Source organism: Daldinia vernicosa, assembly GCF_022497035.1.
Source record: "Daldinia vernicosa strain CBS 139.73 unplaced genomic scaffold F5Y00scaffold_42, whole genome shotgun sequence".
In the NCBI taxonomy this organism is placed as follows: Eukaryota; Fungi; Ascomycota; class Sordariomycetes; order Xylariales; family Hypoxylaceae; genus Daldinia; species Daldinia vernicosa.
Window position 1 is genome coordinate 296,237 of NW_025953958.1, and position 18,805 is coordinate 315,041.

The 18,805-nt window shown below is 44.2% G+C and overlaps 7 protein-coding genes across 7 annotated transcripts; 5 read left to right on the plus strand and 2 right to left on the minus strand.

Annotated features, from left to right (window-relative positions):
- Positions 1-479: 479 nt before the first annotated feature.
- Positions 480-1,241, minus strand: F5Y00DRAFT_264451 (uncharacterized protein; the record flags this gene model as incomplete). Its single annotated transcript, XM_048011663.1, has 1 exon — positions 480-1,241. The coding sequence occupies one exon, from the start codon at positions 1,239-1,241 to the stop codon at positions 480-482; it is 762 nt and encodes a 253-aa protein (XP_047862569.1).
- A 1,106-nt stretch (positions 1,242-2,347) lies between these two features.
- On the plus strand, positions 2,348-3,982 carry F5Y00DRAFT_243657 (NAD(P)-binding protein). The gene is made up of 4 exons (XM_048008714.1): positions 2,348-2,662; positions 2,717-2,769; positions 2,821-2,989; positions 3,042-3,982. The coding sequence occupies exons 1-4, from the start codon at positions 2,619-2,621 to the stop codon at positions 3,682-3,684; spliced, it is 909 nt and encodes a 302-aa protein (XP_047862570.1). The 5' UTR covers positions 2,348-2,618; the 3' UTR covers positions 3,685-3,982.
- A 1,170-nt stretch (positions 3,983-5,152) lies between these two features.
- On the plus strand, positions 5,153-6,671 carry F5Y00DRAFT_254563 (uncharacterized protein; the record flags this gene model as incomplete). Its single annotated transcript, XM_048010180.1, has 2 exons — positions 5,153-5,174; positions 5,353-6,671. 2 exons carry the CDS (start codon positions 5,153-5,155, stop codon positions 6,669-6,671), a joined length of 1,341 nt encoding a protein of 446 aa, XP_047862571.1.
- A 962-nt stretch (positions 6,672-7,633) lies between these two features.
- F5Y00DRAFT_271920 (uncharacterized protein) lies at positions 7,634-10,769 on the plus strand (the record flags this gene model as incomplete). Its single annotated transcript, XM_048012881.1, has 4 exons — positions 7,634-8,720; positions 8,780-9,602; positions 9,659-9,992; positions 10,062-10,769. 4 exons carry the CDS (start codon positions 7,634-7,636, stop codon positions 10,767-10,769), a joined length of 2,952 nt encoding a protein of 983 aa, XP_047862572.1.
- Positions 10,770-10,780: 11 nt separating this feature from the next.
- Positions 10,781-11,920, plus strand: F5Y00DRAFT_243660 (uncharacterized protein). The gene is made up of 4 exons (XM_048008715.1): positions 10,781-11,104; positions 11,172-11,289; positions 11,346-11,444; positions 11,533-11,920. The coding sequence occupies exons 1-4, from the start codon at positions 10,884-10,886 to the stop codon at positions 11,764-11,766; spliced, it is 672 nt and encodes a 223-aa protein (XP_047862573.1). The 5' UTR covers positions 10,781-10,883; the 3' UTR covers positions 11,767-11,920.
- A 288-nt stretch (positions 11,921-12,208) lies between these two features.
- Positions 12,209-15,440, minus strand: F5Y00DRAFT_271922 (uncharacterized protein; the record flags this gene model as incomplete). Its single annotated transcript, XM_048012882.1, has 5 exons — positions 12,209-13,650; positions 13,714-13,886; positions 13,948-14,087; positions 14,170-14,950; positions 15,004-15,440. 5 exons carry the CDS (start codon positions 15,438-15,440, stop codon positions 12,209-12,211), a joined length of 2,973 nt encoding a protein of 990 aa, XP_047862574.1.
- Positions 15,441-16,420: 980 nt separating this feature from the next.
- F5Y00DRAFT_271924 (uncharacterized protein) lies at positions 16,421-17,636 on the plus strand (the record flags this gene model as incomplete). Its single annotated transcript, XM_048012883.1, has 5 exons — positions 16,421-16,450; positions 16,510-16,538; positions 16,605-17,050; positions 17,115-17,170; positions 17,222-17,636. 5 exons carry the CDS (start codon positions 16,421-16,423, stop codon positions 17,471-17,473), a joined length of 813 nt encoding a protein of 270 aa, XP_047862575.1. The 3' UTR covers positions 17,474-17,636.
- Positions 17,637-18,805: the final 1,169 nt, after the last annotated feature.

Below are 18,805 nucleotides of genomic sequence, written 5' to 3' on the forward strand. Positions count from 1 at the left end.
ATTATACGGCAAAAGGGGGGTGGGTTACATTAAAGAAAACGTTGATTCTTTCAAAGTTGCAGAGGAATGCAAAAATAGAAAGTGTCGCAACTTTTAACCAATGACCAACCCAGTTTCGTTTATCGCGACCATGCATGCTATGCCATTCGTCCATTCCTTTGTTTAATGATGTCAATTTAGATTTCCACACTACGGGGGGGAATAAAGCACGACAGCTCTTATACTCTACATATACATATACATATACACTAGTTATACGATAGGTAAATAAAAGATACGTGGGGTAACAATGAGATCATATTCATTGTAAAATGGCAGTCTAAGATAGGTATCTATTATTTTCAAAGACATATGATCAAATGTATTTCATATGCCACGCTACTAGGTTAATGCCTTCTTCCTACCATCAAGAAGTCATATAGAAAACTTTAGCCATAAATACAATTCCCTACCTTAGGTTCATGTAGGTAGGTATCTTCTTAAAAATTAGAATTCCAGTGCTTTGACAACCACGGAGCATAAGTTTTGCCATCCAACGCTTCTTGTAATGGCGACTCCCCTGCCCGTCTCCAGCTGTCCAGAACCGCAAGAGCCGTTTGAGCAGGCCAGCTCCCGAATAGATCCCAATCTTTAACAGCTTTATGGAACGCGCGCATGATGGCCAGCCCCATGCTCTCATAGCCTAGGATGCGGGTGCTTCTGATGATGCGAGCTATACGCTCGTGATGGTGGGATAACGTAGTTCCCCAGAACTGAAACTTGCCTTTTCCGCCGCTGAGTTCGGTTATAACGGGCACCTCAGTCGTGCTGTGTTTAGTATACTGGATATTGAAACCGTATATGTCGAGTATACGGATGAGAGCGAGCTTCAGGTTTTGCCCTATGGCTTCCTCCTGGCGCATGTACATAAATGCCAACTGGTCCAGGACAGGCGCGGCCGCCTCGGGCGAAGTCTCGGCCCCGACCCGCTCTGGCAGCGGGAAAAGCCAGCCGATGAAATCGGTCGGGCCGTCGTAGTCTTCGGTTGGTAGGTCGAGCAGGCGGTCGAAGTATCGGCCTTTCCAGTCGGGACCGGCGAGCATCGGATGGTAGAAGTCTACCAATTGACGAAGGAGTGGATGACTCGGTTTAGGCACTCTCTTAACCCTATCCGTAACCGGTATTTTGGTGGATGATTTGTTGGATGGTACTTGGCTTTGGCCAGTGGCCCTGAGCGAGCCGGGATTGGAGGGACCTGACATCGTGTATGTTGTTGTATGGTCTTTTATTGTAACTAGGTAGATATTCTTTACTAGACTTATAAATAATAACTTTTTACGTCAGTAACTCAGCTGTCTAGAATGTTGTTGGTAACGATGGACACTTTGACGTGGAATATGCCGACGTAGTTGAATAATATATCTTATTCATTAACTACACCATAATGACTTTGTTCAAGCATGCTTTTTTAACTGCCATTCTGGACAGCTACGACTTTTTTGTTTCATGGGCAGTGATTTATACTTGAACAGTGTGATTGTGAGTAAACAATGCATATGAAATCAAACCGATCTATACATCATATATACAATTTCCCTAATAAAATTAATTTGTTATAAATACTAAAATGAACTGTAAAGCATCTACTTTTAAAAGCCAATTATGCTGTCACCTTTTCAGGTCTAGTCTCAGGTATGTTGATAGTTACAACACCTCGGCAACTACCAACCACACTGTTTTTATAGGTATTGTTACTGTGGGAGAGAGCCCTTGATTGATGTCATATATAAAGTAGATATTAGGATAGATGAATTGAACTATGAACGTCTACTCTCCTGTCCTCTTTCTAAGGCGCTGTGCGCTTTTCATATACCCAATCCTAGTAAGTCTGCCCCTGAATCTAGGTACCCCTATTTCACTTATTCCCTAAAAGTTACGATTAAAACTTCATGAGTCGTTATCAAGTCAACGATAGTTAAAACAGGATCCTCTATCTATATATATATACCAAAAAGGTGCTATGTTTTCAGTGTTGGTTTGCTATCCTAACCCTATAGATATTTGGTAGCAGGCGTAGGCATTATAAGCATTTTACTCCGACAACTCTGGTCTCTGAACCTGAGACTACTTTGGGCAAGCATCTCTTTTTAAACCAGGTATTAATTGTGTTAACTTTAATATATATTCTTTTATTATGACGATATGGTATAACTTAGGTCGCTACGTATTACTCCATTTGTATCCCGTAATTAGTAGGAACCTACGTTTAATTGCAACCAATAGGAGAGAGCATGTACCTTATCAATTCAACCAATAACCATCAATAAATATTTATATGTACGTATATTTTAATTCATTTACAAATAATCGGATATAATTCAACTCATACGCCACGGGATTTAAGATCATTTATACCTCGGCTTCTCGGAGTCGGATTAATTGAGGATTTGGTACCTTACGTCGTACTGGGAGCAGAGTAAGGCAAGAGTGGACAGGGTTTATTTCTATTTGGAGTAGATACGTGGTACCCATACCTTAGACTACTCGTACAAGCTTCCGCTCCCACTAGAACATCGACCGTCAAGAACTTTATACGCAAATAATCCAATCACACCTTAGAACGCTTTAAATCCATCAAAATGGCGGGACCTAAACCGGGACAGAAGACAGTCCTCGTAACTGGGTGAGTTGCCCGACCGTTTTTGCTTTGAGGCGTTTACTGACATGCGCACTGTAGCTGTACCCCAGGTGGTATTGGACATGGCATATGCCTGGAATATCATCAACGCGGTAGAGCGCCCTATTTCATTCGAGAAATTCATTGAGTTAATGCGTGTATAGGTCTCCATGTCATTGCTACCGCCCGAAGATCTGAGGTCTTGGCCGATCTCGCGGCTCTGGGCATGAGCACCGTGCCACTCGACGTTACCGATGCCGAAAGCATCAAACGATGCCACGAAGAAGTCGCAAAGCTCACCGGCGGCAAGCTAGATATCCTCGTGAATAATGCGTAGGCTTGTATTTATTCATCGCCATTTCCGGCATTGCTTACTGGATTGTAGTGGTCGTACACATACGCATCCCGCGACAGACATCTCATTGCCGGATGTCCGACAGACCTTTGAGACCAACGTCTTCTCAATAATGGCCATGGTACAAGCCTTTATAGACCAGCTCATTGCGGCAAAGGGCTTGATTATCAACATTTCCTCGCTTTCGTCTGTGACCCCTTATGTATTTGGCTCGGTCTACTGCGCGAGCAAGGCCGCTGTCGTAGGCTATTCGCGTACCTTACGAATGGAGCTAGCGCCCCTTGGAGTTCGCGTGATGGTATCGATGACTGGTACGGTAAAAAGCAATACAGCTGCACAACCTCTTCGAGGCCTGCCGGAAAATAGCCTCTATAGCCGCGCCAAGGAGATATTCGAATGGAGAGTTGTCTTCAGCCAAAATGCGTCCACCTTTCCCACCGAGACGTTTGCTAAAAAGTTGGTCAACGACTCTCTACGCCCAGAGGTTCCTACGATACTCAGACGCTGGTTCGGAAGACCGGATTGGTTCTGGTCTGGCGGGATGGCAAATTTCGTATGGTTTGGGACATGTATAGGCGAGTGGCTTATTGACGCCTTCTGTTGGCGCACCTTTCGAATGGACGAGATAACGAAGCTACTTAGTGAGGATCAGAGCCAGAAAAAGCTGAAGTGATGCTGCCACCATTTCACATTTCGTCTGTAATCAAATTTCCACGCCATGAACGCGGGGCCATTATCCCTGATTTGTAGCATAGCGTTCAGTTTTCTCAACCATCTAGCACTTTTTCACTTGATACTACCGACAAAATCAGTCATCGTAGCTAGTGTAATGGACGCTAACCTATAAAAGATCAATTGCCCGCGGGCGTGGGTTCAATATTAGATCTTACTTCCAGACGCGTTAGTAGGAGTCAGATTGTGCACCAAGATAAAGACATTGATCCAGTACATCATCTACATCGGCTAAGCACGAACATGTATATAATACATTGTTCAGAATCAGGCCCGTCTCAAGAGTCTTGAAGTTAGTCGAGAGGTCTAAGTAGTTGATAATTACATATTTACGTTGAACGTGATTGTTTTCAGGGTCATTCTATAAATGGGATTAGTTATTCTATGCCTTACAATGGAAATATTACCTACACCATAGAAGTTTCCTATAACGATTACTCTGGATACTAACAATTGTTTTCAATCAAAGCCAGTAGTATTCAGTACTTTCGATTATATTACAACTTTTCACAATGTGTTATAAGAACTTCTATATCTATGAGGGCTGCGGTTGCTCATGGGATCGGCCTAAGGTCGTACACCTCCCAGATTCGCCTTGTTCACCTCCTTACACGGGAGTAATAAATACTAAACCTGGGAAATGCCTTACGCATGGTGGATCAGGCTAAATTATTTCTACGTAATAACCTAACTCTGCTGATGAGGAACGCTGGTTTCTAACGATGCAACTGCGTGAGGATGTTACCCAAGTCTAGGAACTTAGGGTCGAGTCCAAAGCTTTGCATCTAAATGGAACTGAGGCCTTTAAAAGACTATCGCGTTACCCGTCTAAGTAGTTTGATAGTTTTGATAATACAAGAGTTAAGACGTGCTAAATTCCCTAGAGTTCTTGGAGTGTGTTCTCGCTCGTTGTTAATATTTTATAATAGTAATCTTAATAATTGATAACGATAGTTAGTACTACTTAAGAAAAAGAATTTGTTAACCACGTAAACAAAGACTAACTTGCCCTTAAAGTGAATTGACACGTAATTGATACTAAAAATAGGTTAAGAGTGTTGAGATCGACTTGCTTAGGCTATTGTTTCTGTTTAATGTTCTATAGTAGTACAAGGCTTTAACCCTGAACACTTGACGGGAGCATTCCAAATCTTACCTAGGAACTAACGATCCTACTAAATACAACTATTCCAAGTCCCGGGGATATGTTGTCCTTCACCGCCCCTTGGCGATAGTATGGGGTAGGTATGCTATGCCTTGCTTCATGTAGTAGGTTGATATTTCTACTTTTCCCTTCTGAATTAACATCTTAAGCTTCAACTACCCTTTTATAACAGGAATACGAGAAATCTTGCCCCTTTATGCCATCATGTTCTTTGCCCATCCGAGCTAGCCTCTTATGAGGATTTATGAGTGCAAGAATAAGCCACCGTGAGCCGAATTCGTTGCCGTCCAATCAGCTTATTCACCCTCCTTAATAGGCAATACTCCGAACTACCTAACCATGTAGGCACATATATCGTTTCTTTTTAAACTATATTCAAGCAAGGACATCTATCTCTCCTAAATTATAATTTATACATTTAATTTCTAATGACGCTCCTCACAGAACCCATCTCGGACAATATGAGCAAGGAGATCACCGTGCACACGTCTTCTCTCTTCGACTCGAAGCAGAAACGCTTCGTTTCGGACCTGTCCATCTTGATTGACGTCAGCACTGGTTTAATAACAAGGGTGTATAAGCGGGACGGACCAGTCGATGATGCATCGCAACCGAACACAATTGATCTCCGGGGTCTGACTGTTCTTCCGGGCCTCGTCGACGCGCATACTCATATATTTCTACATGCATACTCCGAGGTCTCTTCCTTGAACCAGATGCGCGATGAGAGCTTCGTCGAAAGGGTAGTGAGAGCTACGAATCATGCTAAAGCCGCTTTGATGGCCGGCTACACCACCTATCGTGATTTGGGTACGGAAGGTCTAAGAGATGCCGACGTGAGCTTTAGGGATACTATTAACCGTGGCATCATACCCGGGCCTCGCATGTTCGTGGCGACGGAATGCATTGCTTCTAGCGGGGGCTATGAGATACGGGTGGAGAATGGTCTCCCTGGAGTTGGCCAAACAACGCCTCGAATATCAGACGCCGCGGATGGCGTCGATGGTGTTAGGGCGGCTGTTCGCCGGCGCTTGGGGGCTGGTGCCGATATAATTAAGTTCTATGCTGACTATAGGAAGCGAGCACTAAGGTATCCAAAGCCCAGCTGGGCAGGCGAGAAAGATATTGCCTTTCCTCCGTCTGACGACGCTATCACCGGGCAAAGAAACCCGAATATTCTCCAATTCACCCAAGAAGAGATGAATGCGATGGTGATAGAGGCAAAACGCTCAGGTGCTCCTATTTGCGCTCATGCACAGAGCCCCGATGCCGTCGTAATGGCGGCCAAGGCGGGTGTTACATCTATCGAGCACGGCTACATGCCTAGCGAAGAGCCTCTAAAGGCAATGAAGGAGAACAATACTATCTTCGTGCCAACGCTGGCAGTCTTTCAGGTTTCATTAGGGGACGACAGTCCTGTAATGAAAGCTATTCTCAAGCACATTAAAGCTGCCTTCGACTACGGAATCAAGTTCGCTGCCGGCGGCGATACGGGCGCCTTCGCGCACGGCGAGAACGTTTTTGAGCTGGAACTGATGGCGAAGGCGGGTATACCCGTCCTTGATGTCTTACAAGCAGCGACATTACACGGATGGGAAGCATGTGGTGGGGATCTATGTGGTAGAAGGTTTGGGCTGCTGGATAAAGGATTTGCGGCCGATATCATTGCTGTTGATGGCAACCCGACCGAGGACTTCAGTGCGCTGAGGAGGGTAAAGTTTGTTATGAAAGATGGGGTTGTATATAAGGAGGAGCATAAATAAGAGCTTGTTTTAAATTTACGAAGGGTTATTATGTGTCACACAGCCGATACGTACTATCAAGACGTTGATTGAGGCAATATTGATGAAATCACAGATGATGTGATCGATTATGTTGAGATCGTGAGAACGAGCAATGCAATAGTAATTACAGTAATGTCAGAGATTTCAGGTTACCTGACAGGGCTGATTAATCTGACATTAACCTTTTGTAAACTTGAGGCATAAGTGTTTAACAATGCCTTCGTGGCTCCCTCCTTGGTTCTCATCGCTGAAATGCGATGCAAGTTAATGCTACCGTGTCATAACATAGGTATATATAACAGTAGCTTCAAGTACCTAATCAATTAATACGATATTATACCTCATTTTAGCCAAGAATTCCTTAAGCGGAATTTATCCCGATCTGTTGCAGGAGCTGAAAAGTTGGATTACTTACTCGCAAGGATACTAGAGTGATATATGTAGTCAGAGCCTCGCTCTTTCTCAAGGAATCAGTGGTTACTATGTTATTATTGGCTATATACTGACGTATATACGGTGATCATGGTATTGATTTGAGATCAATTCATTTAATGTGATCTAGCGATTGGTTGCGCTCAAGTGACAGCGTAGGTTGACGTGGCAGCTGGTGCGGCTGCGCAAATTTTGCTTCAGCCTACAGGAAGAATTATCTATAGACGGCTAGGTTTTCCGATATACGCACCATGTCCTACACCTCTCCGAGCTCGTAAATCACTTATATTTCAGTCGTGGCGGCCGTTCCAACTTGGGAAGATATAGGTAGATCGTTAGAATATCTTCTTCAAGCCTATCTTCACAATTACTTGCGCTGATTACTTGTTAAAGTTCGGCAAATAATATCAACATTATCTCGATTCCCATCTTCGTGCGGTCAATATATACGCTGCTCTTTAGAGTATCCTGCATATAAAACCACCGTAGTCTCCGTTATGATTTCTCCGATGGCTGACAAGCCCAGAACTAGAACTCGCGATGAATACACGGTGGGATGGATTTGCGCATTGCCCAAAGAGCAGGTAGCGGCGATTGCTATGCTGGATGATGAGCACCCAGATATCCCCAAGTTACCGAACGATTACAACACATATACCCTAGGATCTATCGGTGGCTACAATGTTGCCATTACCTGTTTACCGAAAGGTACCGTAGGTACCAACTCAGCAGCAACGGCCGCGGCTCAGATGGTCAATACATTTCCGTGTATCAAAATTGGCCTTATGGTTGGAATTGGCGGTGGTATTCCCTCAAAGGTTAGATTGGGTGATGTTGTAGTGAGTGTGCCAACTGATGAGCATCCTGGAGTGGTGCAGTGGGATTTTGGTAAGGCAGAAGAAGGTGGCAAGTTCAGAAGAACCGGTGCTTTGAATAGACCACCACGTGCTTTACTCACCGCAGTTTCAACAATGGAGTCCAAAGTTGAAATGCTTGGGTCTAGAATACCTCAATACCTCGAAGATATGAAGACCAAGTTTCCAAATTTACACCCCAAGTACACACAGTCTAGCCAACTCAAAGACCCGCTGGTCTCTTCAGATACCTCCTCAGACAGCTATAGGACATGGCATGTTATATTCTCAATGATATATCACATGATCCTTGCTTTCCTCGGATACCACCTCGGTCGAGGGACTTTTGACACTACCAACGACGGGACTATGCAAGCCAGAAACAATGCCTCAATTGTTGCAGATATTGATCAAGGCCAAAAGAGTCCGACGGACGTACACGTTCACTATGGCCTTATTGCATCTGGCAATTCAGTAATCAAAGATGCGGCATTTCGCGACAGTATTGATGAGCGTCTCGGGGGAAACGTCTTGTGCGTCGAAATGGAGGCAGCTGGGCTGATAAATGATTTCCCTTGTATCGTCATCAGAGGTATCTGCGATTATGCTGACTCGCGCAAAAGCAAAGACTGGCAGGAATATGCGGCTTCTATAGCCGCAGGATGTGCTAAAGAGCTTCTACAGTATGTACAGCAAGCGGACGTTGATAGGGAAGTTCCAATGAAGGATATATTGCCTAAGAGTTAGTTCTATTTAGACCCTTATCTCCAGACATATATAGATCACTGATGGGAATTCTAGTACTGGAGACTGTGTCAAAAATTGGTTCCAATGTACAACATCTAAAGTCCAGGCTGGATAGAGACGAGGATATGGCCATCGTAAACTGGCTCGCATCGAACAACTCCGGCCGCCAATACAGCGATTTCATTAGCAGGCGACAACCGGAAACTGGTAAATGGTTCTTAGATTCAACAGAATACCAGAAGTGGCTGAGCGCGCCTAACCAGACGTTGTTCTGCCCGGGCATCCCTGGCTCAGGGAAAACTATCCTAGCTTCAATAGTGATTGAGAATATCCTCGAAAAGGCTGCAAAAACAGATAATATTGGAGTTGCATATGTTTACTTCAACTTTCGACGCACTGGCGAGCAGTCGCTTAATAATATTTTAAGGGGTTTGCTAAGACAGTTAGTCCAGAGTCAATCTTCTTTACACCCCGAGGTGAAATCTCTCTATGATCGAGAACAAGGAAACGGGACATCACCTTCGCTAGAAGATATTTCAGCCGCTATCAGATCCGTCTCATTATTATATTCGCAAGTCTTTATTGTTATAGATGCCCTTGATGAATGTCAAACTGGAGACGGATACCTATCATTATTCCTAGCTCGGATGTTTAGTTTGCAGGTCGACACCGGGCTAAACCTTTTTATAACTTCACGATATGACCCAGAGATCCAGGGATATTTCACGGGATGCATCTCCCGTGAGATTATTGCCAATGAAGAGGATGTACGCAAATACATCAATGGCAACATATACAAGCTTCCCAGGTTCATTAGCAAGAGCCCGGGTCTATTGGAGGAAATCGAGCGTGATATTATTTCCGCTGTAAAGGGAATGTAAGTATAGCCACCGTTATTCTATTAGTAGACAACAAATACTGACGTCAAGACAGGTTTCTTTTGGCACAACTATACGTTGACTCACTTATGGACAAGATTTCGGTGGCAGATATAAAAAATGCCTTAAAGAATCTCAAGATGAGAGCCCGCCAAGAAGGAGGGGAAGTAGAGAGTCGCGGAGTAATCAACAAGGCATATGATGAAGCAATGCAGAGGATTGATGGCCAAATGGAAGGCCATCGAATCCTTGGTAGGAAGGTTCTCTTATGGATCGCTTCCGCGAAACGGCCCCTCAAGATAACAGAACTTCAACATGCTCTCGCAGTAAAGGCCAGCAACACCGAACTCGACAGGGACAACATTATAGAGATCGAACTTATAGTGTCGGTATGCGCAGGGTTGGTTACAGTGGATGAGGCAAGTAATATTATTCGTTTGACTCATTATACGACGCAGGAATACTTTGAAGGGCGCCGAGGAGAATTATTCTCAAACGAAAAAAATCATGTTGCGACTACATGTCTCACATACCTCTCATTCGATGTCTTCGCAAGCGGGCCTTGCAGTCCATTCGATTACCGGGAGCGATTGGAGTCAAATCCATTTTACGATTATGCCGCGAACAATTGGGGATGGCATATAGATGAAGAAGCTTCCGTAAACGAGCAGGAAATTCTCAGGTTTCTTGGCGATGATGCTAAAGCCTCCGCCTCCGCCCAGGCCATAATCAAGAGTGATTATAACTATATCAGCGATATTAGTACACCTCTACACGAATGGACGAAACCTGACGGAGTGTCGGGACTGCACCTTGCTGCATGGTTTGGGTTAAAAAATGTGGTTTTGATCCTGTTAAAGAATGGGCATAATCCAATGGCCGAGGACGCATTAAAGCGTACTCCTTTACAGTGGGCAGCAGTGAGAGGTCATCAGCCGGTAGTGGATCAACTACTAGAGACAGGAAGCATTAAACCCGACCCTCCAGTGCGGGTAAGGTGGAATAGAGAAGAGCGTTCCGATGCAGACTCTCTAGGCCCGAAATCAAAAGTTACCTTGTCGCAAGGGTTGGGAGAAGTTTGGAACCTGGACATTAATAAGCGCTTAAGTGGTATTAAGGTACGCCGTCCGCAAGGGTTATCTATTAGAAACCCAAATACTACGTAAAGGATCAAAATGTAACCCATAATTATATGAGACCCCTCCGACCTTATTCTTGATAATATAAATATAACTTCAACTATTACCTATTTGATATCGTTCATTATACTTGCCATCGAAATGAAAATCATCATCACAGGCGCCACAGGATTCGTTGGGGGCGAGGTGGTCCGACAGGCGATTGCAGATGAGGGGATCACACAGGCGTTCGTCCTCACTCGCAAGCCGCTACCCGAGGACCTCTCGAAGAATACGAAACTCACCATAATCGAGCACAAGGACTTTTCCACTTACCCACCCGAGCTTTTAGCGCAGCTCACCGGCGCGGAGGGTTGCATTTGGTGAGTTTCAAATACACTAAGCACGTACCGCCAAGATCCCAGAGTGACTTACCTACACATGGCAAAGGGCCATCGGAGGCCGCGCCACGCAGTTTCCGGACGTGGAGACCGCGCGGAAAGTCTCGGTAGACTACACCCTCGCCGCGGCGAAAGCTTTTACCGAGCTGGCGTCGAAGTTGCCGGAGGTCAGTGAGTTTGCTAGGTATAGTCAACGGACTTGACTGACCGATAGAAAAAAAAGGGGTCTCAAAAATTCCGATTTGTCTTCTGTAGCGGGAAGTTTGCCGAGTGGGACCAGAATAAGAACTTGAAGATGATGAAGGATACTAGACTTATCAAGGTGAGAGCTCAGTAACTCATAACTATACAGAATCCTAAGTCTATAGTGACTTGCGTAGAAGCTGTGGAGTCTAACCGCGAATATTCAGGGACAAGTCGAGAAAGGTCTTTTTGATATCGCGGAGGCCAACAAAGATACGTTCGAGGTTTGGGCCGTGCGACCCGGTGGAATCGTGAGAAAGTACGCCGGGTTGATAAACGCGCTTACTGCTAACACGAGCGGATTCATCACGGTGGACCATCTTGCTAGGGCTATGCTGAAGATCGCGCTTAATGGCCATGCCAACCGGATTATTGAAGCTGATGAGCTTTTGAAGATCTGATTACGCTTGCGTGCTATGGAAATTGCCTTGGATGAGCTTCCTGGACTGTGACGTTTTCGTGGTGGGTGGTTGGGTGTTACCCCTGAGCAGGACATGACACTGTAGTAAGGAGATGTATATCAACGAGAATCACCCCTTTTATACATTAGTGCACCGTGTCAGTATTTAATTCTTCAATCTTAAATATTTATTGTATATGATTTAATTATCTATATTGGTTGTGAGTATGACCTAGAAATAATCTAAGTCAAGACTTAGAAATATATCTCCATAATACCCGGGATCCAACTTGACTACATATATCTAAATCATGATATATTATCTGTGTCCATCCATTATGTATAGGCATGTTACGAGAAAGATCCTATAATATGACTTAATAGAGATAAAAAGCGGGATGATAAAGAGACTAGGACACCACAATAGCCGGCCTAGAACGCCCTTAAGATTCCTCTAGCACAACACCAATCTCCTTTATAGCATGAAACACCCCAGCCGACAACTCATCACGCTCCTTCTTCACCTCTTCCATCCTAGGCCACCAGTATTCCTCTATAAACCTATTCAGTGGCACACCCATCTCTCGTAGCTTTGCCTCAAACTCCTTCATTAAAGAGTCCAGCTGTTCTGCTAGATATCGGTCTTCCTCCCGTATTTCTTCGACCTCTGCTGGCTCCATGAGAGCGAGAAGCCCTTGTTCAACAAGGTTTTGAAGGCTATTGAAACGTCTGTAGTTACAGCAGGTATGCTTCATACCAAGTCTCTGAAATGTCATGACGCGGATCAAGTCTAATACTACTGTACATTGATCATAGCTAATCATTCTTCGCTCGAATATTCTCAGCACATCTGATTCTGCTATATGGATATAAGAGCCGCAAGAGTCATATAATCCACGCGCATACTTCGAAGCCGAAGTACACCCACCAAGAGAGCAATAGCAAAGACAAGAATCTGCGTATTCGTCTTGAAGTAGCTTTACGAATCGATATCGAACTTCTGTGGACAAGTTCATATTCATATTTCCCGAAAAGAATGATGCACGACCTAGGTTATAAAATACTTTATGCATAGTTGGGTAAACTCGCGCCAGTCCTTGTGGATTCGATACGAAGTTAAAACGCCCAGGTATAGGAATTGGCGTATGGAGGTCAGCACCGTGATCTTCGAACCAGCAGACCACCTCTAAACAGGAAGCGAAATTTGTATAGTGGAATGGTAGGGTCATTAGTGGGGTATGTCCAGCAATTTTTGTATCTGTCCTGTGAAACCCGGCGTCGAATAACTCCCGGGCCATGAAAGGAGTGTAAGCGAGCCGATGGTAGACGGGACTGATTTCTGGAATGTGGTAGATGACAGGTATTGGGACTTGCCGTCGCCCGAGGGCCTTGGCAACGTCCAATGCTTTATCGTCAAGATCGAGGACTTCATCCTCCCTCAATCTAAGCTTGTTGATAATCTCAACTGGAAGATTTTGCAGTGCAAGCTTCAACAATCCGGTTTGTCGCTGTGCGAGATATGTGATTACGATTTGCACCACCCTCCGTCTTTCATCTCCTATAACTCCAAGGCAACCGATTATCTGTCCCGTAATAGTCGCACCAGCATCAAGTAACAGTTGGACGGAATCTGATTCATCTAACATTATTGCGTATAGCAAAGCGGCATGTCCGTATGCATCTTCTTTATTGATTATAGATTTTATAGTCAAGCCCACGGATTTGATTAGAGTCGAAATGCCTTCAGGCCAGTTGGCTGCTAAGTGCAATGCTGTTTGGCCATCCCTGGTGCGTTCGTATATCAGAGAAGGGTCGGCACGAAGGCGAACGAAGCTAGATCCTGAGCGAAGTAGTACTTCATACAAGAATTCAGTGCAACTAAAGCCTAAGGGAGTCGATGACAATGAGTATCGCGTAATATAAAACGGAGATGGTCTAACGGTCTTACTATCATATATATTGGTATTATTCAAGGATAAGACGTTAATAATATCATCGGGTTTGTAGCTTTCGAGGGTCGTAGCTTCCATATTTATTAACATATTGGCTATATAGGTCCGTGTGACTGAGGTGGTATTCTTGAAAGGTATAACAGGAGTGATTGCGGTTCGCAGAGGTGTTCTAGAGTATCGTTAGCTAGTGTCCTGAGGTCATCTACATCTATGAAACTGGTAAACTTTACTGCCCATATTTGTCAACCTCATTGATCGGCACTCCCATAAGAACCAAAGCGCTTGCGAACTGCAAAAAGATAGTTGATAATTCTTCGTCTTTTGTTGAATTCGACGAATCGAGAAACAAATACATCGAGCGTATAAAAAACTAAGCTTTCAAATCTTAGTAACTAGGTCATCTACAGTAAGATCTAGCGATGGTTATCAGACGGCCAATTGGTTCAACGTACATGCATCAAGTTCTCTCCTGATTCATTCACGTCCGTCGGCCACCCCCTACCGTTTGTAAATATTTGTTGAAGTTCAACTAAGTAATCTTGGAGGGTGCTTTTCATTTCTTGTATGGTGATTGCCATTCTGGAGTGCAACATGAAACTTATGCCTGACATGATCGTAAACGCAGGAGCGTCGTATGGTACAGTAGCTCGAAGGGTGAGATTGCGCTGTATTTGCCAACTCCGAGCCCACGCTAGTGGAGAATATTCGACTTGCCATGTCCAGATAACTTGGCGCCGGAAAGCTTGAAAACTCATGGAGAAAGTCCGTTTCTTCTTATTGGTAAACGAATACGGGCAGTCTTTTCGATGTCGCGTACTTGAGTACCCGTGCTGCGCTTTTGGACAATCGCAGAGAACAGCTCTTCCAAACATTACCGAAGATGGTGTCCTCGTAGCGCTTCTATCTTGGCGAGTATCGTTCATGCTATATAAATCTAGTGCTATTCGGTTTTCGGCTGAGGTACTTGTTGCCTGTGCCTTACTCTGGTTTTGTAGTGTCTGGATAACCTGGTCTAGTTGATGAGCAATAGCTGACACCATACTGCTCTCGGTTTTCTGAAGGCTTCGTTGAAACGAATATTCCAGCTGGCCGACGCCATCACGTATCGTGCTAGTCACTGCACTGTTGACATCCGAGATAGAAGATTGAAGCTGTCTAGCTGCGGAGTCGACAGCTGTGGTAACTTGCGCAAATTCAAGAATCATTGTACACCTTATGTCTCGAGTAAGATCGCTCCATAGCAAAATAAATTAGTAAGGAGGGCTAGATGCGAGTCCGGTACTTACAGATTAGCCAATTGCAAGTGCCCCAGCAATCTGGCATTGAATTCTTGAAGCTGAGAACGACAATCATCAAACCTCCCTTTGTCAAACGGATATTTCAAGTTATGAAGGAGTTCCCGGCCACGTCCTTTGAAGGTCTGACCATGCTTCGAACTGGCGTATTTCGCATTCATCCGCTTGAAATCCCGCAGACAGGCGTCGCAAGCATCTTGACAATTTTGCAATGAAGTAGTGATGTCTCTACTAGGGCTCTGTGGTCCAGTGTTTCGATTCTCAATAAGGCTGAGCAATGATTCAAGGTCTTGGGCGTGTTGCGTCAATTTGACGAGATCTGTATCTTGGGATTTGTAGTCTCTACAATATTGAATCAGTCCGCCCGAAACCGCCAGGCCAAGGGAAATGAGACCGGCAACGCCAGTCGCGATGGAAAAAGGGTCCATGGATGTGGTTGTGTTTCAGAGGATAGGGGAGGGGTGTGAAATGAAGGGGGAAACTTCTGGTACGATTAGACTACCTAAGGTAAGGAGTTCCCCCTTCAAATATCAGGTATAGTCTAAGGCGCCTCGCCTTATGATTCGTAAATCGTGAGGCTGATTGGGCTTTTATCGCTGATTCTGCAACCTATTAGAGCTCTTACAAGATATGCTGTGTAATCCTAAGCTGAATAAAGTACCAACGACGGCTCTGGTAAAAATGCCTAACAGCACTGCTACGTCGTAGAGCCTACTTCTACGGTCGGCTGTGCACTCCCTTTGATGAAATCGGCCATAGCGGTGCCCTTACTCCTAATATACCAACTTTTCGGAACGAGGATGTGCAGTATTTCCCACACTTTTTAGTAGTAGGTAGACCATAGGTTATATTGCCTTAGGTTGCTAGCAAGCTAGCAATCTTGGAGATATTAAGCCCCCAGGGCAATGTAGCTTATGTGACGGTGTTTAAGTTACTTGATACAAGGACCAATGCTCGAAAGGAGAGATGAGATGTATTCTGTAAGGTCTTAAAAATCAAAACACTATTGCATTAATAAATGTACGCTGTTGCATATATTATGTAATGACATTATGACATTACATAACTTGGATTGTGATACATCAGAAATCAGATATGTCAAGCGCGGACTCGGACAAAGAGTAGAAGCAGGCTGTAGGTACCTATGAGGGGCTATGGCTTCTACGTTACACAATTATCTGCAATAACTGATAGCAGTTGAATCGTATTGGTTCGGAACGGAAACATGCATTCTCAAACGTCACTTCCGGAGGAAAGAGAAAATGACAAGGTTGGGCCTCAATCCAAATGCACCTGCATTCTTCTTCCACTTTGAATTCAAATAAACTTTTCCCTTCGGGTTCATCCTCATTTAGGTATATCTAAAGCTGAAGTCAATTGACTAGAATTTGAGCTATTCAACTCCACCATGGTCAACTTGGCAATTGCCTTCCCTATTGTTAGTAGCTTCATCCTCTTTCCTATCATCAATTTTAAGCTAACGTGTATTTAAAACAGGTGCTGCTCGCATTGGCGGCGGTCGCAATGTAAATTATTCGCTTTTTTTTTCTGGCGTATTTACACACTCGGTTGCTACGACTAACATATCGCAGCTATGTACAGGTTACCTCGAGCAACCTCTTTCTCCCCATATCGACCGGTACTACCGTCCTCACAATTATTTTACCGTTTATAGCAGCCGCCAACATCTTCTATACGCCGCTACTTCGCCGACTGTTCCAGCAGAGAGTTGCGTCGTCGCCTACGCTGTTACGGTTCTTGCCCGTAACCCCTCCGGTCTTGCAGGCCATACTGACGGTGGTTCTGGCTACCCTCGCAGCCGAGGGCTTCTCGTCGGGCCAGGTGATCGAATGTAGTCTAGAGAGGAACTGGCAACGTCTATGGAGCGCACATGATAACAGAGCTATTCAACGCATACAGGATACTTTCGATTGTTGCGGCCTCCGCTCCCTCGTGGATCGCAGTGCGCCCAATGGCCGGTGTAGGGAGCTACACGATGATAGAAGCGACTCCTGCCTCGTCCCCTGGCGTGCTACGAGTAAGTAATACCGACGATTCATTGAGCTAATCGGAGAACTGTTTATAATTACTAACTATTGTAGTGGAGCGTAGTGCCGGGCTCGAGTTCGGCGTGGCGGTAGCCGTCGGCATTGTTCAGGTAATCGCTATTATCTACTGTTTTCCCTCCCTTTACTAATTCCAGGTGTAGTTAATCCACCTCGTACTCTTTGGACTACGTAACTCGGGAAGTAATGGCATAGCTGGCTACAGACGCTTTGTTGGCTCTGATACTCGCGAAGCCTTATTAGAGAACGGGACGGTGGACGAAGACGATGGAGATCAGATTGAGGGTGACGGCGAGAATGGTCGCAACCGTTCTAACCATGGCACCCCTGAAGACGGGGCGAACCATAGGCTCGAGCCATCTGGCCTTGGCGAAGAAGGAAATAACTGGAGATGATTGTCCTTGTTGACCATCCCAGCAGAGGATGATTGGTTATAGCATAGGCCTCTCGGAGGACCGAGAACACTGATGTCAACAGAACAAGTTTGTAAAATAGGGGAACAACTAATAGTCAAGGTCGTAATGCTTATAAGGGCTAGTACTGCATCGCTATACCGCTGAGAGAGTAATGGCTATAATGAAGGATAGGTGATAGATTGGCGCAATACCAAGAGACTTATTTTTATCAATGGCTACCTACTTACCTGTTATGACGTATTTAAACCCTCGGAGGCGGGCATGCCACCGGTATGGTCCTAGGTAGGACCTCAGGGGTCAGGGGGTTTGACCCTCCAGTGGCAGTGCGGCCCCATCCCGTGTACGGCGGCGCCAAAACACACATACCAAATTAGGATGTCCGTTATCTTCTGATTCGTCGGTACTTGATTCTACATAGTACTAGTTTCGTCCCGGTCAAGTCGTATCTTCGTATCTTTTAGGATGGGTAAGTGATGGACGATCAGTACATCTAGGTAAATCCCGTTACCCGTATCTCGTTAGCCAAATATAATCACAGCATTCTCTATATGACCTTTTCATAGGTCTATGATAGATGAGTTCTTTGCGCGGATTCAGTAGGCAAACTACATTTCTTGACAGATGCGTATTGGAAGACATCGTGGTAGGCGGCTGTCAGGGTATAGTGGGTCAGGGGTGGCTACAGGGGTCTATCTACAGTACCTTAAGAGGATAGAAGGCCAGGTGTTACTAGTTCAATAAATCTATGTATTACTGTCTACCTAACCTACCCTAGACACTCGCTCTGTGTATGACTATCATCAACGGGCATTAATCCTGACAGTGGCCGCAGAGACGGTCTATTAATAATGCAATGCGGAAAACACATATATGTAATTGGATAATTATGGTAGAGCTTGACGTCATTTAAAGTCCATGATGTTTACTAGGATAGGTTCCTTTTAAGAGATAGTAACCTTGGTGCAAGATATCTTTAATTGTTTACCATGCGTAACCCACTCGTTAATTAAACCCATATTAAGCCACCTTTCTTTTATTAAAAATCACCTATTTTTAATATATCGTTTAAAATTAATTTTAATAATAAAAATATAAGATTTTATATATATAATAATTTAAGGTTAATTTAAAAAATATTATTAATTTTACGTTAATTAAACTTATATTTATTAAAATATTAAATATTAAATATATTTTTAAATTATATATATATAACTTTAAATATAAATAAATTTTAAATAAAAAATAATTAATTTTAATTAATTTTATATATATTATAATTTTTTATATTAAAAATAATATAATTAATAT